The 22,327-nt window shown below is 47.1% G+C and overlaps 2 protein-coding genes across 3 annotated transcripts in view; both read left to right on the forward strand.

Moving 5' to 3' along the window:
• The first annotated feature begins 3,934 nt into the window (after window positions 1-3,934).
• ME2 (malic enzyme 2) overlaps window positions 3,935-22,327 on the forward strand; it is a 57,405-nt gene continuing 39,012 nt past the window's right edge. The window contains exon 1 of one of the 2 annotated variants that reach the window (XM_087715328.1): window positions 3,935-4,075. The gene's annotated coding sequence lies outside the window, so the exon portion shown is untranslated. The remainder of the gene's footprint in view (window positions 4,076-22,327) is intronic. The other variant, XM_087715329.1, reaches the window with a different exon arrangement.
• Window positions 16,654-20,923, forward strand: LOC148045284 (uncharacterized). Its single transcript, XM_087715327.1, is given in 2 exon segments — window positions 16,654-18,073; window positions 18,075-20,923. Coding segments are annotated over 2 exon segments (3,150 nt in total). The 5' UTR covers window positions 16,654-16,827; the 3' UTR covers window positions 19,979-20,923.

Here is a 22,327-nt window from a genome sequence, read left to right on the forward strand (position 1 = left end):
GTACATTTCAGACTATCCTTGTACAGATGCTGTTAAAATTGATGAGCTTTCTGGAAGTATAGTTATTCTCTGCAATTTAAAAAAAGATACAATAGCACGGGGCCTCTTCAGATCAAGCATTGGTTTTAAAAAGCTTCTTCATTTTGTTAAGCTGTCTAGAACAATTATAAAGCAGTCTTTAAAAATAAATCTAATTTGAACATTGTATATTTATTGTTTATAGTTTACTATATTTCTATTTATAGGCATTTATAGTTATTGACTTACCTCCTTGCAGCAAACAGCCTGATTAGCACAAGAAAAAAAAATTCTGCTTCTGCCTCCCAGCAATTTGCCTTGTGGAGCAAACAGCAAAAGTTTCACTTTCAGTTTAAGCACGCCTCCTGATCATCAGTTGCAACCCCTCCCAAGCCCTCAAGCCCCCTTTGCTGCAAGGAGCTAAATTGCTGGGCGGCGGAGGCCAAAGGGGGGGGGGACACAGTGGGTGGGTGGGGCTACATTCAGTGTATGAGATGCATCCAAATTTCCCCCCTCTTTTAGGGGGAAAAAGGTGCGTCTTACACTCTGAAAATACGGTAACTTTTGGATTTTACATTATTCAAATTGATTGCCTAGGCAGGTATTTCTTTGGCTGGAGCAAAGTTGACCGTTACTAGCGGTAACACATGCTGAACCCAGCTGTGGTGATGAAGCGAATACTCAACTTACGACCATGATTGAGCACAAAACATGCGCTGCTAAGCAAGATAGTTGTTAAGTGAGTTTTGCCCCACTTTTCTGTCACAGTTGTTAAGTGAATAACTCGACCTGTTGAGTTACTTACACAGTTGTTAAGTGAATCTAGCTTCCCCACTGACTTTGCTTGTCAGAAGGTCACGAAAAGGGATCGCATGACCCTGGGACAATGCAAACGTCATAAGTATGAGTCCAAGTGCCTGAATTTTGATCACGTGACGATAGGGATGCTGCAGTGATAAGTGTGCGAAATGCTCATAAGTCATTTCTTTCAGTGCTGTCGCCACTTTGAACAGTCACTAAATTAATGGTTGTAAGTCGAGGACTACCTGCATTGCAGGCTATGATAATTGATTAGCTCCCCCACCTGGCATCTTCCATTTGTGGAAGGCGTTGTGTGAATTGAAATCCCGCACATTTGGAGAACACTTTTGCAGCTCTAAATTACTTGCACGCATACAGGTGGCACGCCGAGCCCTCTCTGCAGGCACGCCAGCCGTCACCCCAGCTCAGCTCTACCACGCATGCGCATGCGCTTCCCGCTGGCCATCTGGTTTTCAGATCTCTGCCATGCATGTATGGGGGGTGGGATGCATGTGGGGGTCATGCACACATGCGCGGGGGTGTGCACCAGTGGTGGGTTGCAGGTGGTACGCCCTGGTACGGGTGTACCGGAGCCTGCCCGGAGCACCGGGTACCATTCCGGTACAGTGCTCCGGAGGGCCCACCCGCCTGCTCGAGCTCACTTGTCCTTTAAGCCTTTGGCGCTTCCGCGCATGCGCATGGCATGTACAGCGCCTGCATGATGCTCCGCTGAGCATCTGGAGCGCTGTGGAGGCTTGCGGAGGCGTCGCAGGCAGGTACGATGCCTGAGCGCCGCACGTGTGTGCATGCCTGCCATATGCATCCATGTGGGTGACGCTGGGCCTGTTCCAACCGTACCGGTTGGAAGAGAATCCAGAACCCACCACTGGTGTGCACATAGTGACGAAAAGGTTAGCCATCCCTGGTCTATGGAGATTCTCAGTATCCAGATCATGGTTGTCCCAAAGGTGCTTTTTCAACAGGCAACTGGACTTGGTTTCTTTTTCATTTCGCTCCTTATCCTGAGCTGAAGGAGCTTCTTAGATGAGAAGCGAAATGTCTTTAAAGAAAAACCAAAATTCCAGTTGACTCTTGAAAAAAGCACCTTTGGGACGACTTGACTATTGCGCCTCAGGCAAGCTCAGAATCCTACATTTCACAACACACAACTGGCATCTAGCCTGATGCTTTAATCTCTCTCTCTCTCTCTGTGTGTATTTGTGTGTGTGTGTATTCAAAGATCCTTTCAACCAGGGGTGGGTTGCTGCCTGTTCGCTTCACACACGCTTTGTATGGCATTCTGCACTATGATTGTTTTCACTGTTTTTCTAGCAGCCAGCGGTTTGCAAGATGAAGCATGGACCACTTTTACCTATGTTGACACCGATGCTCAAAACGGATTGCATGGCAACACTCTTTGCCCTCTTGCCTATCACCACTAAAATCAGAGTAAAAAAAAAAGCACCATTAAATAAGAGTATAATAAACCATGAAACTTGTTCTTCATGTTCTGTCTGAGTCTAGCCCCCAAGGGCGAGTCAAGAAACAATGGTTAGAAAATGATGAAGGAGAGAAGCAACTTGGAATTAAAGAAAAAAACATCCTCACAGTGAGGACAATTAACCTGTGGAACAGCTTGCCTCCAGAAGTCATGGGCATTTCATCACTGGAGGTTTTTAAGAAGAGACTGGACAGCCACTTATCTGAAATACTGCTCCTTCAGGAGGAGGTTGGACTAGAAGACCTCCAAGGTCCCTTCCAGATCTGTTCCTATTCAAGAGCCGAGGTGGCGCAGTAGTTAGGGTGCAGTACTGCAGGCCACTTCAGCTGACTGTTATCTGCAGTTCAGCGGTTCTAATCTCACCTGCTCAAGGTTGACTCAGCCTTCCATACTTCCGAGGTGGGTGAAATGAGGACCCAGATTGTTGTTGGGGGCAATATGCTGACTCTGTAAACCGCTTCGAGAGGGCTGAAAGCCCTATGAAGCGGTATATAAGTCTAACTGCTATTGCTATTGCTATTCAATTCTATTCTTCATTCTGTTCTGTTCTATTCCTATTCTATTCTTTCCCTATTCTATTCCATTCCATTCTATTTTTCCCTATTCTATGCTATGCTATTCTCCATTCTATTCTCCTGTTCTATTCTATTCTGTTTTTCATTCTATTCTTTCTCTAGTCAATTCTCCATTCTGTTCTGTTCTATTCCTATTCTTTCCCTATTATATTCTATTCTATGCTATTCTCCATTCTATTCTGCTGTTCTATTCTATTCTTCATTCTATTCTATTCTTTCTTTATTCAATTCTATTCTTCATTCTGTTCTATTCCTATTCTATTCTATGCTATTCTCCATTCTATTCTGCTGTTCTTTTCTATTCTTCATTCTGTTCTATTCTATTCTCTTCTATGTTCTGTTCTGTTCTAGTCTTCTATTCTGTTCTGCTCTATTCTATTCTCTGTTCTGTTCTATTCCTATTCTTTCCCCATTCTATTCTATTCTCCATTCTATTCTGCTGTTCTTTTCTATTCTTCATTCTGTTCTATTCTATTCTTTTCTATGTTCTGTTCTGCTCTATTCTATTCTCTGTTCTGTTCTCCCCTCCAATCCATTCCATTCTAAACGTCCTGCAGTGGCGCAACATCCCGGGAGAAAAATGTGTTGCCTGAACTCTTAAGCGGCACGTTGCAGCCCATAAAGCGAGATTTACGGTTCAAAGTCCCCCTGCAAACGGATTCGAACGCAACTGGCGTCTACGGTGTAGAGCACGTGCCAAGCTGCTTTCACTTTCATCTCCAGGAGGACCCTATTCATCCTTCTCACATCTTTACATCCCGCCACCTCTGTCTCCCCCAATCAGACGCCTCCTTTCCGCTCGCTTCCTTTGCTGGTCCTATCCAGAAGTAACCGCCCGTGGATTGGCTATTTCGACAACCTTGATTAGCATATTCAATTTTTTTTTTGCCTCCCGGCCTCTTCTCAGATCTCCGGGAATTGAGCGGAGAGACGAAGCCGGCGGGGATTGGAGGAAGGAGACGGCTCGCCGACGCCGTCCGTTGGCTAATCGCCTTGTCACTCAGGTGGGAGAGGCCCACCTCTTGAGGTGTCCCTCCCTGCCCCGGCCTCGGGCGGTTCATTCGGCACTGGGGCGTGGAGGCCGGAGGGTGTCGACAGGTTGTAGGTTGGAAACAGCCTGGCGGAAGCCCATCGCTAGAACAAAGAGCTGGATGAGGAGGTGCTGCTAACCCACTGCGCGGTAATTATTTGTAGGGCTACAATCAGCGGTCTTACCTTTGCCATGGCTCTTTGAATTGGTTTTAGGCACGCATTTTCATCCTGATTTAACTTCCCTTTCGGAACGTCTTTTTCCCGGAGGCCCGTTGTTTATCGTTCTCCTAGCATCAGTTTGGGGGAAAGGGTGTCAGTTAAATTTTTGATTTTTGGGCTGCTGGAATGCAGGCCGTTAGATCCAATCCCCAGGCTGGAATTAGTAAAGTCTTGTCCTAACAGCCCCTGGTTGACTTTCAGGAGGCTTAAAAATGGCATTTTGGGTCGGTGGCAGTTTGGTTTCTCTTTTCTAAGTCCTGGCTCAGAAATAAAAGCAGGTTGGCTCTCCCAAGTCAGCCTTTCCCTGTGTATGGGACTACAACGCCTATCGTTTCAGCCTGCCTGCCTTTGTGACTCTAGTGATGGGAGTTGTGGTCCTACACAGTTGGCAGGTGTTAAGATTGGGGGAGGTTGCTAGGACCATCAGTGCTCAAAAATGTTTTTTTTTTATCTTCCCCAAGATTCTGTTTGTAGGAAGCTCATTTCAAAAATCTATGTTTAAATCTATGTTTAATCTATGTTAATAATCTATTATGTTTTATCCTGCCTATATTACTTTATAAATAACTCGAGGTGCAAAGATGCCTCCTTCCTCCACCTGTTTCCCCCCCCCCCCCAATCATAACAACAACAACAACAACCCTGTGAGGTGGGTTGGGCTGAGAAAAAATGACTGGCCCAAAGACACCCAGCTGGCTTTTATACCTAAAATGAGACTAGAATTCACTGTCTCCTGGTTTCTAGTCTGGGGCCTTAACCAATAGATCAAAATGGCTCTGCTGGATCTGTTTAGATCCTGGAGAGGAGACCACCAGGAAATCCAGACTAGAACACCACTGCTGTATTGTTGCCAAGAAAAAGCACATGGATGTTTATTAAATGCCAAATTCAGTTCAAATAAGAGTTTCTACGGAATAATTGAGGCTAATTATAAGTACCGCTAGGATTAGATTAGATGCTAACTCATTTTCTATTGGGGAAGACTTGTTCATCATGGCATTTTGTACCCTACTTTAAAAACCAAGGAAAAATGCCCTAATGCGGATAAATTGCATTCTTGCAGGCCACTTAGTGATAATTTAATACACTTTCTCAGCTTGGCAAGTCCTATTAAATATTTGTTTAGGAGAAAGAGACAACTCTCTTTGATTCAGACAAGTGAGAGGGTATTTGAGAAAGCCTCCCTGTCTATCAGTAAACAGATTTTATTTGAGTTTCATTTAGTTTAAGAAATCTGAAATGCCATGTAAAGTTGATGGCAATTACTCTTGAAACAAAAATGCTGTTGCTAGGGGAGGGGCTTTGCTTGTTCTTGCTGGATAGTACAGGCTCCTTGGCCGTTTCATGTTCCAGCGTTTATCCCAAAATGAACCCTTATTTCCATTTTAAGTGCCAGGAAATGCAGATTTCAAACTTGGAAACATTCTCTGTGATTATACTGTGCTAGACACTGTAATAGATTTTCCTTCCGAGTATAGTCCTTTTAAGAATGCTTGTAAAATCAGGACTTCATGGTCTTATTATTTGCTGTTGTGTAATGGAAGGAATGTTAAGTTTGGGGGTTTGAGTCCCTAGCGCCGCATAACGGAGTGAGCTCCCGTTACTTGTCCCAGCTTCTGCCAAACTAGCAGTTCGAAAGCATGTAAAAATGCAAGTAGAAAAAATAGGGACCACCTTTGGTGGGAAGGTGACAGCGTTCTGTGTGCCTGTGGCGTTTAGTCCTGCCGGTCACATGACCACAGAGACGTCTTCGGACAGCGCTGGCTCTTCGGAGATGAGCACCACCCCCTAGAGTCAGGAACAATTAGCACATATGTGCGAGGGGAACCTTTACCTTTTAATGGAAGGAAAGGGAATTTTGTTTTTAAGAAAACGATAGGGAATGACGTTTGTTTAATATGCCATGAAATTAAGAGATCTGCATAAAAATAACTTTGAAAAATGTTTCATATTTTTTAAAATGCTTGCAGCATTCTAGGATATAATTCCTCCATTATACCCCACAGAATATTATTAGTGTTTCTTAAATTTCTATTGCTAAGCAAGAGAGTTGTTTTGCCCCATTTTATGATCTTTCTTGCCACAGTTGTTGAGCGAATCATTGCAATGTTTAAGTTAGTAACATGCTTGGTAAATTAATCTGGCTTCCCAATTGACTTTGCTTATCAGAAGTTTGCAAAAAATGACTTTCCAGTTATCCACGGCCTGAATTTTGTTCATGTGGCCATTGGGATGCTGCAACAGTTGTATGAAACTCCTTTCCCCCCCCCCCCCAATACTGTAGCAAATTTTAAACAGTCACTAAATGGATGGTTGTAAGATGAGGACTACCTATACTGCCTTAGCATGGTTGTGCTCCTGACTTTTGTGGGTAGCTCCATATTGAATCCTTTAGACCCATATTAACAATTCTGAATGGCGCTGAATCTTTGGTTCAACATCTGTCAAGTCATCTGTGGTCTTATCTTTTTAGTAGAGATTTATTTTGAATCTTCTGCAGATAAAGCTTTTGCTTTCGCTCTCTATATTGCAGTTATGTTCTATAGCGCAAAAGGAATGCCTACCTATATGAGTTGGTAGGCTGCTATTTCTGTAATTTGGCTGAGGGTGTCGAGGTTCTTCGTTCGTGTTGCTTGGCTTATTTGCTTGAGCTATCTATAGACTGGTCCTCTTGCAATCTGGTAAGGACAGAGATCCTTTAAAGCACGGAAGTTGGTTGGCTTGTTTTTGGCAGGGAGAACTCCCGTGCGGCGAAAACAATCAAAACAATCATTACATAGCTGCTATATTGATTCATCATCCATCTCTCAGTGTAGTCATCGGAAAGAAATATGATAGGACTGCACTGGGTGAAATATTCAGCCACCTATTTTTATTTTCAATGTATTTGTTTTTTCTTTAACCCTCATTTGAAAAGGATTGTCTTACTGGTAGAAAAGCAATTGTGGCAGAGAAGGGGATGGAAGGAAAACCTTGCTCTTTGTTGTGTAGTCACATCTACAATTTGCAGAGAATACCAGATGAAAAGTGACAGCCTTCATGGGTCAGGCTCCATTTGCACAAAATAAGACTTGATTCTTCAGGATTACAGTGGCAGTGTGAATGCGGGTTCATGTTTCAGATGTGTTCCCCCACTTTCTGTAGTAAATTATTAAATCAAATTGGGATAGGTTTATAGGTATAGGTACATGATGACCACAGGTGGCACGCAGAGCCCTCCCTGAAGGCATGCAAGCCAGCGCCCCACCTCAGCACCACCGTGCATGAGCGCACGCCTCCCAACGGCCAGCTGATTTTCAGGTATTGGCCACACATGCGTGGGGGGGGCTCACGCGGGAGACATGCGTGCATGCGCAGTGGATGAGGGGGGAGTGCGGCGTTCCCCCAGCACCCCATTTTTGATTCCAAGAGGCTTCAGGGAGGCCTGCTAAGCCCAAAACGGGCTGAGGGGGGGGAGCAGCGTGCATGTGCAAGGGGGCGGGGCATGAGGGGGGGGTTGCCTACGCATTGCACTCTGGGTGTGGGCAAGTGGAGTGCTTTAGGCATACAACGACAAAAAGGTTAACCCTCACTTTTATAGGTTATTCGTGCAGCTATGGTGGTGCAGTGGTTAGAAAGTAATACTGCAGGCTGACTCTGCCCACTTCCAGGAATTCGATCCTTACCGACTCAAGGTTGACTCACCCTTCCATCCTTCCAAGTTCGATAAAATGAGGACCCAGATTGTTGGGGGCAATAGGCTCATTTTTTGGAACCTTTGGAACGAGCTCCCCGTGGCCCTTTGGAACGAACTCCCCGTGGAGATTCGGACCCTCGCCACCCTTCGGGCCTTCCGGACGGCCGTGAAGACCTGGCTGTCCCAGCAAGCCTGGGGTTGAGTTCCCCCCCCTACTCGAATTTGCTGTGTCTGTTGTGTTTTTAAATTGTCTGTATCGTCTGATTGTTTTGTCTTACTTTTCTGTAATTGTTCCCCTTCCCTTGGCTTTTGTTCAGCCGCCCTGAGTCTCTTTGGAGGAATAGGGCGGCCTACAAATTGAATAAATTCCAATTCCAGTTCATTCTGTAAGCCGCTTAGAGAAGACTATAAAGCAGTATGAAGCAGTAGATAAGTCAAATTGCTATTGCTATCTAGATGGAATTATTAACTACAAAACAAGCCAAGATCTATGATTTAACAAAACTTCTCGGTTTAAAGTAGGCAAAGGTGTTTTTTTTCCCTCCCTAAAAGGAATAATGCTAGTTGTTTCTTCCTCGTTACCCATAATGTCTTTTGCTCATTACAGGAGTTCAGGCTGTTGAAAAGCCCAGAACTAAGGGCAGCATCGGACTTTATTTTAGTAGCTTCGTGATCCTTCTTAATCCAAATGCAAGCAGATTGTAAATGGATTGGATTATGGGCCCCTTTGTCTGGAGGCCGAACCAGTAATTTGACATATAGCGATTGAAAAAAGGCATTTACCAGTCTGCAGATCGGTTCATCTGTTCCATTGAAAATGACAGGTAGAAGAGGCAGGTCTCCTGAAATGATGGAGCTGCATGTTTACAATATGTTATGTATTTCTGATGGGGTTCTTAGTCTTGAATTCCTGTGCCTGCATTAGCAATAGCAATAGTTAGACTTATATACCGCTTCATAGGGCTTTCAGCCCTCTCTAAGCGGTTTACAGAGTCAGCATATTGCCCCCAACAACAATCCGGGTCCTCATTTTACCCACCTCGGAAGGATGGAAGGCTGAGTCAACCCTGAGCTGGTGAGATTTGAACAGCCGAACTGCAGAACTGCAGTCAGCTGAAGTAGCCTGCAGTGCTGCATTTAACCACTGCGCCACCTCGGCTCTTTTGGCACACTTCTCTGTTTTCTTTTAGAAGTAAATTGCAGAAGGAGTTGCTGTTTGGTTCATATCTAAATATCCAGAAATAAGCTCTTTTGAAATGAGCCATAAAGCGCTGACAGATATCTGCTTGGAAAATTGTCCATTTAATAAAGTGCAGCCTGCACTTTTTTTTATCTGCGTGAGTGGTGAGCCACGATAGCTGGTGTCTGTTTCTTCTCCAGTTTATGAAAGTCCAGTTACTTTAATAAAAAAAAAAGAGGGGATTTTTTTTTCTGCGCCTCAGGCTGCTTTTAAAAAAATGTGAAGTCATTCCTCCCAAAATTCTGCCTCAGTTTAGGCTTTCAACTGTAGTATGATCTCAGAGATAACTACCGTAACCCAAAAATTAAAAAAAACAAAAACCTTTGGATAGAAATGTAATCTGTCCGGAAAAACCATCTACTTTTTCCCTGAGGGGCTAATTTTCTGCATGCAGGGAGGGTTGGTGGGTCTGTTTCCTCAGAGAAAGAGTCAAATTTTTCACGGTTGTCTGGTTGTCTCTTTGAGGAATTATTTCTAGAGGGAACATTTGATTGTGTGGGTTCCCCTTGTAGGCTAAAGCTCAGAGTGTGTCAGATGAATTCTCTTCTCAAAGGTGAAGGGTTTTGTTTTACAAGTAGTCCTCGATTTATGACCAGAATTGAGCCCCAAATTACTATTGCGAAGCAAGATGGTTGTTAAGCAAATTTTGACCCACCTTTCTTGCTACGGTCGTTAAGTGAAGCAATCGCTGAAGCTGTTAAGTAACAGTTTACTTAATAGTTGTTAAGAGAATCTGGCTTCCTCATTGGTTTTGCTTGTCAGAAGGTTGCAAAAGGACACCACAACCGTCATAAATATGAACCAGTTGCCAAGCATCTGAATTTTGATTACGTGATGATAGGGATGCTGCAACAGTCATAAGTGTGAAAAAATGAACATAAGCCTTTAACTTAACTTTTTTCAGTTCTGTTGTAACTTTGAGCAGTCACTAAATGAATTGTTGTAAGTTGAGGACTACCTGTATTTTTTACACACGCATTCAGAGTATAAAAGCTGTCTTTTCTTCTCTTGGGCTTTCAAGGAGTTGGACAAGCTAAACATTTTACCTGTTGGTTTGACTCCTGGGGGGGAGGATACGCCGAGGTGGCGCAGTGGTTAAATGCAGCACTGCAGGCTACTTCAGCTGACTGCAGTTCTACAGTTCTGCAGTTCAAATCTCACCGGCTCAAGGTTGACTCAGCCTTCCATCCTTCCGAGGTGGGTAAAATGAGGACCCGGATTGTTGTTGGGGGCAATATGCTGACTCTGTAAACAGCTTAGAGAGGGCTGAAAGCCCTATGAAGCGGTATATAAGTCTAACTGCTATTGCTATTGCTATTGCTAACCTGTGAATTTTGCAGCATTTTTCTGAGTGAGTGATTTGCTGTGAATTTCTGCTTTTACTATGTGGATGTTCCTTGTAATTTGTGCTATTTTTTTATCGTACTTAGTCACCAGCAATTACAAACAAATCAGGAGTAGCTTTTCCTACTAACATGCTTTATCAAAACCGATCTGCTTTTGTGGGTTGTTGTATAGATGTCACATTTTTATCTAGCTAGCCAGCTGCAATTAAAAAAAATAAAAATAAAAATCAGGACTTTGTTACACCTTCTCCGACTAAGAAATCTTATTTAGTTTGGTCTCGTGGTTAAGGCAGCAGGCTAGAAAGCAAGAGGCTGCGAGTTCAAGTTTTGCCTTAGCCATGAAAGCCAGATGGGTGATGTTTAGGCCAGTCTCTCTCTCTCTCCCTCCCTCCATCCCTCCCTCCCTCTCTCTCTCTCTCTCTCTCCCTCCCTCCCTCCCTCTTTCTCTCTCTCTCTCTCTCTCTCTCATCTATCTATCTATCTATATATGCTGATAAATAAATAAAGGGAGACTAGTGTAGATCTATTTCAAGCTATTTAGCTCTCATCAGCTAGCCACACCCTTGTTGGGAATCGAACCTGTGCTCTATTTGGGCATACCAGGGGTTGTGACTTTATATATATATATATATATATATATATATATATATATATAAAGTAAGGGTATGGCTAGCTGATGAGAGCTAAATAGCTTGAAATAGATCTATACTAGTCTCCCTTTATTTATTTATCAGCACAAATAAAAAAACACAATATATATATATATATATATATATATATATATATATATATATATATATATATATATATATATATATATATAAAATAAATATATAGAAAATAGGAGGAGAAAGGTGTGTTGGATATGTCCACTGGCTTGAGTGATTTGTAAAAATAATAACTGATAGTCCTCGACTTAGGACCACAATTGAGCCCAAAACTTATGTTGCTAAGTGAGAAATTCATTCAGTGAGCTTTGGTCCATTTTCTTGCCACCGGCGTTAAGTCAATCACTGCGGTTGTTTAATCCGTTACACGGTTGTTAAATGAATTTTGCATCCCCCATTGACTTTGCTTCTCAGAAGGTTGCAAAAAGGGATCACTTGACTCCGGGATGCTGCAACGGTCATAAGTGTGAAACAGTTTGTTGCCGAGCGTTTGAGTTCTGATCACGTGATCATGGGGATGCTGCAAAACTCGTAACTCTGAAAAACGGCCCTAAGTCACTCTTTTCAGGTCTGTTGTAACTTTGAACGGTCACTCAAAAGAACTGTTGGAATTTGAGGATTATCCGTAAAGGCAGAATACCAACAATAAGGACGGCATCATATTTCACGAGCTGCAGGAATTGTATGTTGAATTCTATGCATGCAAGAACAAGAATGGATTTAGAGAAGACACAGTTGTAGTAATTTTGTAGAAGGCTCAGATGTGGCTACATGATGCAACGTCCAGGTGGGTTGCTACTGTAGGGAAATATTTGCTTCTAGATAAATATCTTTAGATAGTGCTCCGGATGAGTTTGAATTGGCTGGCTGCCTCCTTGATAAGGAATAGTTTTTTCTCATAGAAACTAGCTATCGTTCTTGCTACAGGTTTTAAAGAGAGATGTCTTCTATTAGACCAAAAATTATAGCCCGAATCTTGACTTATGACGAGTTGCAACATCATTGCAATCACACACTGGCAATTAGCCCCCCTTTTTATGGTTGGTTTCTGGGCAAAAATTCTCATTCCGAAGAATTGATCCACAATGAAGATCCACAATGGCTTAACAATCACAGTGATTTGCTTAACAGCTGCCCCCCCCCCCCATCAGTCCAATCAACGAGAGGATAAGGTCAGCCCATCCTGGATATTCCTCCCCCTCTATGAGAAGAGGCGTATCAGGTAAGTACCAACGCCCTATTTCAGACAAATGGTTATCCAATCGAATTTAAAGAAGTGACTTCTGACCTTCTTTACGAGAAATACTGTACAAGCAAGTTTAATAATTCTCTATCTTCTTTTATATTAAATTACAGGTATCACTTCTTATAACAACACTTGTCTGTTTACAAATTCAAAAAGTCACCTAACATTTCTGTCCACTATCTGCAAAAAGAGTTCATGAAAGTGGTTTTCGTTTTAATCCTGATCAAATGGATCCTATATTCCTTTTCTTTGCTCCTAATATTCTTCATCTTTGCTCCCAATTTTCTTTCTCCCATTTTTGGGAGTTTCTTCATGGCTTTAACAGGCCACTTTTATAAATCCAACAATGAGTAGGTCAATTTTTATCTCTTGACTAGCTGATAATCCGGCATTGCCCATTAATACTGTACGGCAGTGGTTCCCAAACTTGGCAACTTTAAGACTTGTGGACTTCAACTCCCAGAATTCTCCAGCCAGCAGTTGCCAAGTTTGGGAACCACTGCTGTACGGCAATCCTGTATTAGACAGGAAAAGGAATGAATTACACGCATAGTGTCAAATCAAAGTAATTTATAGTATTTACAGGCATTTAGAATAATCAAGGCTTTGTTGAAAATGTCCAGACTGAATGTAATTTCTAATGTTGGATTTTTCCCCTTACCAGAGGGAGCCCCCTTGTGGAGTACTGTGAAGCCGTTACTATGGCAACTCCACTGCAGTAGAAGCCATTTTAAGGCACAACAGGCTGTATCTTACCATTACCCCCACCACCCCCGAAAGGTGTTAGGGGTGTCTTACCCCCACAGTTTTTTTCCCCAGCGAGTAAGGCATCTGTGTGCCAAGTTTGTTTGAAATTGCTCGTGGCTTTCCAGAGTTATGCTGGAACACACATACACACACAAACACACACACACACACAAACAGATTTCTCATTTATATTTCCACTTTATTTCTCATCTCTGTCTTATAGTCTGCTACTTGTATTTAATTATCAGGCATTTGTGCATGGCTTCAGTTTGTGTTATCTCTCCATATTTTTGATCTGTAAATTCTTTAAACTACATCTTCGCACTTTTGGAAGAAGAAATGATAGACTCCACAAACAATGGAGCCGATTGCAGCAGAATGAAGTGGCTGCGACTGGTTCTTCAAAACCGCTCCAAATAGGGAGAGAATTCACCTACAAGTGCCTGCCAGACAGTTCATGTTTGATTTTATCTTAAGAGGGTTTCAAGACGGAGATAGAAAGAAGAGGACTTTGGCCGATGAACCATTCCTATTCCTTTAAAAAAAAATTATTGAAAGTTTTAAGAACAAAAGTAGAAATGAATACAAACTAAAAGAAAAGAAAGAGAAAAAAATGGGGGAAAGCAAAAAGAAAAGGTGTAGTAGAAAAAAAGGCATAAAGAAATAACTTCTATCTTCCTTAAGCAGTTATAAGTACAATTATAGATTTAATCTATTATTCCCCCTCCCCCCCAGTTTTTCCAGTTTTATGGAACATTGTATAAGGGTTTTCAGGCAGCAATAAACATAGCTACTATCTTTTCTCAAATCAAACAACTCCTGTCATCTTCACCAACCATTCCTCCATAATAGGTATAGCCAGATCTCCCATTCTGATCAGGGGTGGCGTTGCTGCTGGTTTGCTGGGCGCAAGCTTTGCTTTTTGTCTTACCCTCAGGTGCTTTGGAGAATACCGTATTTTTCGGAGTATAAGACGCACCAGAGTATAAGACACACCAAGATTTTGAAGAGGTAAATTTTTTAAAAAAAGGTTTTGCACTCTGCAGGCCTCTCAAACCCTCTGCACACCTTGTTTTTTTGTGAAAAACGGGGCATGCAGAGAGTTTGAGAGGCCTGCAAAGTGCTCCTGGGGGCTGCCCCCCCCATTGAGCAAAAAATGGCCCGTTTTTTTGCCCTCCCCAGCCCCCAGGAGCACTCCCAAACCCTCTGCACGTCCATTTTTGTGAAGGTGGATTTTCAGGAGGCCAAAAATGCTTATTCAGTGTATAAGACGCACCCAGATTTTCACCCTTTTTTGGGGGGGGAAGGTGCGTCTTATAGTCCAAAAAATACAGTAGCTTGACTCCCTCTTTGTGGCAGCCCTTGAGATATTGGAACATTGCTATCATGTCACACCCTCCCCCACATCTCCAAGCCCTTCTTTTCGTTTCACTCTCATCCAAGAAACCTCTCCAGCTTCTTGGATTTTCATTTTCAAGTAAAAACAAAGACAGTCAATTGCCTTTTGAAGAAGCCCTTTTGGGACAGCCATGATGTGGATGACTCAGAGTCTCCATAGGCACTTCCAACTCTATGATATGTTAGTTCTTGGGAATAAAGTCCGTTTTCTGCTCCATTCCTGGCCACCTAACAGATTAACAGAGTTGGAAGGGACCTTATAGGCCATCTAGTCCAACCCCCCTCAAGCAGGTGACCGTACATCATTTCTGACAAATGGCAGTCCAATCTCTTCTTGAAAGTCTCAAGTGATGAAGCTCCCACAATTTCCGAAGGCAACTTCTGTTCCATTGGTGGATTGTTCTCACTGTCAGAAGGTTCCTCCTTATTTCTAGGTTAGCAATAGCAATAGCAGTTAGACTTATATACCGCTTCATAGGGCTTTCAGCCCTCTCTAAGCGGTTTACAGAGTCAGCATATTGCCCCCAACAACAATCCGGGTCCTCATTTTACCCACCTCGGAAGGATGGAAGGCTGAGTCAACCCTGAGCCGGTGAGATTTGAACAGCCGAACTGCCGAACTAGCAGTCAGCTGAAGTAACCTGCAGTACTGCACTCTAACCACTGCGCCACCTCGGCTCTCGGAGGTTGAATCTCTCCTTGGTCAGTTTCCATCCATTGTTCCTTGTCTGGTCTTCAAGTGCTTTGGAAAATAGCTGGACCCCCCTTCTCTCCATGGCAGCCCCTCAAATATTGGAAGACCGCTATCGTGTCTCCCCTGGTCCTTCCTTCTCTTCACTAGATTAGGCATGCCCAGTTCCTGCAACCATTCATTGTATGTTTTAGCCTCCAGTCCCCTAATCATCCTGGTTGCTCTTCTCTGCACTTTTTCTAGAGTCTCAATATCTTTTTTATAGTGTGGTGACCAAAACTGGATGCAGTATTCTATGTGTGGCTTTATGGAGTGGTACCTAACTTAACTCTATCCTGGTTCGCATTGTTGGTCCTACCCATCCTAGGCATTTCCGCACGAGGCACACTCCTGAGCAGCTAGGGGACACTGTCCTTGGTGCTTATAGCTAGCTTCTTGCTTCTTCTCCATAGTGAGGGGGGAGGAGTATCCAGGATGGGTTTGACCTTATCCTCTCGTGATTGGTTTGAGTCAGATAAGCTCTTTGGGCTCCGCCCCCTGGCAGTGAGCATGCCCAGTTTTCTGACTCAAAACCTTCGTGAGAAGTTGCTCATTCGAGAGCTCCAGGAATTTACTAGGAAAATTCATTTGGATCCGTCGAGTTTGCCTCCCTGCTTTATACACAGCCTCCTCCTGCAAGATTGGAACTGCCACTAGCCCCCCTGGGGCGGCAGGCTGCCCTGGACACTGAGGAGATCCGAAGTCTCTCAGTGAGGAGCTTGACCAGGCAGCAGGAGAAAGGGCAAAAGCCTCTAGCAGGCAGCCCCAACCGCTGAGGCTTGTAAGTCGCTGGAGCGCTCCGTTGCTCCCCTCAAGGGTTGAGCGAGGAACCAGGGCTTTCAAACGCCCTGGAGCGCCCGCGCTGCCTCCACGTGGCCAGAGGATCGTGAGGAAGCCGAAGAAGCTGTTCCTGGCCACAGCGGCATCGGAGGAGAGGCAGGAGGAAGAGAATCCGGCTGGGAGCGCACGTGGCAAGCTCTCAGGAGCTCAAGCCTCGCTTCAGGCACTTTTAAATTTCGCGCCCCTTTGCAAGCCGGTCGGCGCCATTTTGAAGCCGGGAGGACCCACGTGGTCCAAAATGGCGGCGCCCAGCAACTACCAGGAAGGAGAATCCCAGGCAGTTGCAAGCAGGGACTGCAGCCCCACCGGAGGGGCAGAAGAACAAGCACCCAGGTCAGTGGCTTCCCCAGAGACTGCCCGAGGAGGGGGGGGAAGAGGAAAGGCTAAATGCAAAACCAAGCACCTTTCCCCCAGGGCAGATCCAGAGGAAGGGAGGGGTCACAAGCCCCCCAAGCCCTCTAAATACGAGCGGAGGAGGCATAAGGCTTTAGAGAGACTTTGCAACCAAGCAGCCAGCCATCAGAACGCCCCAGGCAAAGGGGGGGAAAATTCAGGCACTCCCTTATCCAGCGGAGGCTCAGGGGAGAATCCTGCCCTGCCAACAAGGATCCCTATAGACACCTCGGGGCTTTGGGGCTCCACTCAGGGGTGGCAATCCCCTATCACCCCTACTGTGGGGGCAGCCTTGCCTACTGGCTTTCCCCTTTTGGGCAGCCCCCCCCCTGCTCAGGGGGGCTTCAGCCCCAACCCAGCGCCTCCCACAGGAGCCCCCAACTTCCAAGAATTAATGATGCAGGCTTTTCAGCAATACATGGCTGCAGCATTCCAGCAGCCACAGCCTCAGGGGGCCCCCCTCCCCCCCACCCCCAGGGCCCCTGAATTCCCAGAGGCCCAGGAGGAAGAGATTCACAGCTCCTCAGATTCATCCCAGGAGGACAGTGACAATGAAAGTGAGGAAGGCGAGATCAGAGAACTCAAGCTATCAGAGGATGAAGGCATGCCTCCTCCTAAACCCACATTCACTGGGTTGTTCCAGCCCTCACTGTTTGAGTCCCTGCTCTTCAAGGCCAAGGCAACGGTCAAGCTAGGCAACAGAGCAGCGGAGGCCACACCCCAACGCCAGGGCCTCTCAGCAGAGAACATCTTTGATGAGCAGGCCATCGAGGCAGACACTGTTCCTACGCCCAAGACCTTCCTAGGCCTGATAAGGCGCCAATGGGCATCTCCTACAAAGGGCCCATCACCCTCCTCTTCAGACAGGATGTTCTTCAATGTGGACCAAGAGCTGGCTAAGCTACTTGCACAGCCCACCATAGATGATCCAATCGTGGCTCTTCATACATCCACCAACATGCCTGGGGAGCCAGAGGATGCCTTGAAGGCGGAGGACAAGAAGGCAGACCTCACCTTGCAGAGGGGCCATTTAGCAGCGGCCTGGGCGGTGAAAGCATCCACCACAGCCTCTTTCATCATCAGATCTTCCTTGCTGTGGCTGCAGGAGCTACAGCAACGCACCCCCATAGCAGATGCCCGGTCACATCAGGACATCAACAGGCTGGCAGCGGCCATCCAGTTCTCATCGGATGCCACCCTGGCTGCAGCCAGATTCGCTTCCAGGGCGATCGCATCGTCGGTGGCATCACGCAGGCTGCTGTGGCTTCGACAGTGGCAGGTGGAGGTTCGTCACAAGTGGCGCCTGGCCTCAGCCCCCTTCACAGGGGACTCCCTCTTTGGCTCGGCTCTGGACCGGTTCCTGGTTGAGAACAAGGACAAGAGGAAGGTCCTCGCCACTGCCCAGAAGAAAGGCAGCTTCAGGTCAACTCCATACCCCAGACGCTCCTACTCCCGGGGTCAGGACTCTGGTTCCTTCTTTCGGGGTCAGGACTTCCTTAGGGGGTCAGAGGCAGGTTTCTCAGGAGGCAGGCAGTATCAAGGGGGATTCCCTGCTAGACAGAGGTACCCAGACAGACAGCAAAGAGGCAGGCAACAGAAGCGGCCCTTTCGAGGGGGCGGAGGAGGCGGAGGGGGGCGCTCCTTCCGTAAATATTAAAGCTAGGTCCAGCACTCTCCCCATTGGGGGGTGCTTAGCGCACTTCGCTGACCGCTGGGACCTCACCTCCTCTGACAGATGGGTGCAGAAGACCATCAGGCATGGCCTTTCACTCGAATTTCTTTCCAGTCCCCCGAGCTTCTTCCGGATATGTCCGGTTTCTAAGAACCCGACCCGGAGGCTGCTGATGCAGGAAGCCATCCAACACCTGTTGGAGATCCGGGCGATCCAGCCAGTGCCTCCAGAGCAACAGGGTCAGGGGCACTATTCCATCCTGTTTGTCATCCCCAAGGCCTCTGGGGGCTGGAGAGCGATCCTTGACTTGAAACGCCTGAACCGTTCCATTCGCTATAGGAGGTTCAAGATGCACTCCCTACACTCTATCTTGGAGGGGGTTAGACAAGGAGACTTTCTCACTTCCATAGACCTCACTGAGGCCTATCTGCACATCCCCATTGCCCAGGATCACCGTAGGTACCTCAGGTTCTGCTACATGGGTCATCACTATCAGTACCGGGCCCTCCCCTTCGGGCTGTCTTCGGCCCCGAGGGTATTCACAAAGGTAATGGCAGCGCTGGCAGCGCACCTGAGACAGGTCCCGGTGCGCATCCAATGTTACCTGGATGATCTGCTCCTGCAGTCATCTTCCTTTAGGGGCGCTCTGCAAGACCTAGACATCACCATGACAGTCCTGAGGGACCATGGGTTTACAGTGAACCTAGCCAAGAGTCACCTCCACCCCTCTACTAGTCTGATTCACCTAGGAGCCAGAATAGACACCCAGGCGGGCATGGTCTTCCTGTCACCCGACAGACAGATAGCGCTTAGACAGCTAGCCTCCTCGATAGCCAGGAAGCGCAAGGTGTCCCTAGCCACTCTGTCTAAACTACTAGGCACCATGGTCTCCGCCATTGGCATCGTCCCGTGGGCTCGCCTCCACACCAGAGATCTCCAATGGTTCCTCTTGCCGTTCCAGCGAAGACGCACGAGCTGTTCGCAGACCAAGGTACTTCTCCCGCTAGACGTCTCCCGCTCCCTGGCTTGGTGGACATCCCCAGCGATCACAAAGGGCGAAACCTTCTGGACACCAGACCGCTTGACGGTAACGACGGACGCCAGTCTGAGTGGGTGGGGTGCCCATCTGCTGGCTCAGATGGCGCAAGGAGAGTGGACTCAGGCGGAAGGGACTCACAACATAAACTGGTTGGAGCTCAGGGCGGTCCGCCTGGCTCTGTTACGGTTCCAGAATTCGGTCAGGGGCCAGCACATATTAGTCCTCACAGACAATATCACCACCAAGGCTCACATAAACAGACAGGGGGGGACAAGATCAAGGGCCCTCATGAAGGAGGCCAAACGTCTGGGTCAGTGGGCCGAAAGGAACCTCCGGTCTTTGAGGGCAGAACACATAGCGGGGGTGGACAACACCAGGGCCGACTGGCTCAGCCGGGCCGAGGTGGACAACTCAGAGTGGAGGCTACAGCCTGCGATATTCGAGGAGGTGGCCGAGCGCTTCGGGCGCCCGGAAGTCGATCTGTTCGCCACTCCCCTCAACACTCAGCTCCCGAGGTTCTTCTCCAGGTACCGGACACGGGGGGCGGAAGGGACGGACGCTCTGCGGAGCTCATGGCCCAGGGGTCTTTTGTATGCCTTTCCTCCCTTGCCCCTGATTCCCAGGGTCATACGGAAGATCCTTCAGGAGGGGGCGGAAGTGGTTCTGTTGGCTCCTCATTGGCCCCGGAGGCCTTGGTTTGCAGATCTCCAGTCTCTGTCAGTGGAGAGGCCCTGGAGAATTCCCCAGGAGAGGATCTCCCTCAGCCAGGGGGCGCTGGAGCACCCGGATCCTCAATGGCTCCAGTTGACCGCTTGGCGGTTGAGCGGAGCATCCTGAGGAAAGACCTCTTCTCCCCCAGGGTGATAAGGACTATCCAGGCCGCCCGCAGGCCCTCCACAGAGCGCATCTATGGCTCCACTTGGCGGGCCTTTGACTCTTGGTGCAACTCCCGGGGGTTCAACCCCATCCAGGCTACGGTGCCTCAGGTTCTGGACTTCCTCCAGGCGGGCCTGGATAGAGGGTTAGCTCCTAACACAATTAGGAGACAGGTCTCAGCCATCTCATCAGTTCTCCTGTGTGGCAGAAACCAGAGCCTGACGCACCACCCCATGGTCAGGCAATTCCTTAAGGGGGCCTCCAACCTCAGACCACCTACGGTACACAGGTACCCTTCCTGGGATTTACACAGGGTATTGGACGCTCTAACGGGCGCCCCATTTGAGCCATTACAAACAGTTTCCCTTAAGTTCCTGACCCTGAAGGTGGCTTTCCTGGTGGCCATCACTTCCGCCAGGCGGATATCCGAACTGCAGGCGCTGTCCACCAGGGAGGATCTCTGTGTCTTTCACCAAGATAGGGTGGTGTTACGGCTGGATCCATCCTTCATTCCCAAGGTGTGCTCCTGCTTCCATCGGGCCCAGGAACTGATTTTGCCCAACTTCTGCCCAGACCCTTCTCACCCATTGGAGAGGAAGTGGCACACTCTGGACGTTAGGAGGGCTCTGAGGATTTACCTCAGGAGAACCAGGCCAAACAGGAAATCCGAAGCCCTGTTTGTCTCCTTCCAACCAGGATCCCTGGGTAATAAGGTAACTTCCACCACTATCGGCAGGTGGTTGCGAACCTGCATTGCCACTGCTTACCAATCGCAGGGGTTACAGACACCAAATCATATCACAGCCCACTCCACACGGAGTGCTGCCACATCCACGGCCTGGGCCACACAAGCATCCCTGGCCGAAATCTGCAGGGCAGCCACGTGGGCTTCCCCCTCTCCCTTTGTTAGGAATTATAAGTTGGACTCCTTTGCCTCGGCAGAGGCCTCGTTCGGCCGCAGGGTGTTGCAGGCGGTTCACAGGGCAGGACCCGTGCCTCAACAGGCCTGAGAGGGGGACATATGGCCTCAGGGATCTCCCTCCCTAGGGACGTGCAGGCTTTGGTACGTCCCATCCTGGATACTCCTCCCCCCTCACTATGGAGAAAGGGCGTTGGTACTTACCTGATACGCCTCTTCTCATAGTGGGGGGAGGAGTATCCAGTCCCTCCCTGACTATGTTTGTACAACTAAGTGTTATGTTCATTGTTTATATTGTTATTTAATTATCGATGTTGGAAGACAATAAAAGCAAAAAAACTGAATCAAGAGTCTGGAGTGAATGATGCAACGAGTCGGAGAGAGTTCTTCGTCATAAAACTGGGCATGCTCACTGCCAGGGGGCGGAGCCCAAAGAGCTTATCTGACTCAAACCAATCACGAGAGGATAAGGTCAAACCCATCCTGGATACTCCTCCCCCCACTATGAGAAGAGGCGTATCAGGTAAGTACCAACGCCCTTTTTCTTCCCATTCTAAACAAGATTAGAGCCCTACATATTGACTTGTATTGCAATTGGATGGAACCTGACTGCTTTAAATGACTAACTTTCCTTAACCCAGTGTTCCTCAGCTGTGCTGGAACTACAACTGGCTGGGAGGTTGGAGAAAGCTCATTTAGGCTAGGCTTAGGCGTGCACACTGTTGAATGTTTTGGATTGGGCCCCAACTCTGCTGTTTCTTCTTTTCTTTGCAGTTTTTCTTCCTCATTAACACCACTTCCCTTCGTATGCACTCTCAGCCAATGTCTTCTCTCTCGAAAGAGGAACCCTTATTTTGAAGCAGAATTGGGACGATTGTTTCTTGCGCCAGCCTAAATGTGGAGGATTCTCTCTATCTGTCTGCCTTGCCTGCCTGCCTACATACCTTCTTAGCTACCTAACTAACTAACTACCTGCCTGCCTGTCTTACCTATCTGCCTGCCTACATATCTATCTATCTGTCTATCTGCCTGCCTGTCTGCCTGCCTGCTCACCTACATGTCTATTTGCCTCCCTCCCTCCCTGCCTATCTGCCTGCGTACCTACCTACTTATCTGTCTACCTGCCTCCCTCCCTCCCTGTCTATCTTTCTGCCTGCCTACCTACCTGTCTATCTGCCTTCCTGCCTACCTACTTACCTATCTACATGCCTCCCTCCCTATCTGTCTATTTGCCTGCCTACCTGCCTACCTACTTACCTATCTATCTACCTGCCTCCCTCCCTGCCTATCTGCCTGCCTACCTACCTGTCTATCTGTCTTCCTGCCTTCCTGCCTACCTACTTACCTATCTACATGCCTGCCTCCCTATCTGTCTATTTGCCTGCCTACCT

The sequence above is a fragment of the Thamnophis sirtalis genome, unplaced genomic scaffold, assembly GCF_051295495.1.
Source record: "Thamnophis sirtalis isolate CommonGarterSnake01/CBP01778 unplaced genomic scaffold, rThaSir2_p1.2 scaffold_5, whole genome shotgun sequence".
Classification (NCBI taxonomy): domain Eukaryota; kingdom Metazoa; phylum Chordata; class Lepidosauria; order Squamata; family Natricidae; genus Thamnophis; species Thamnophis sirtalis.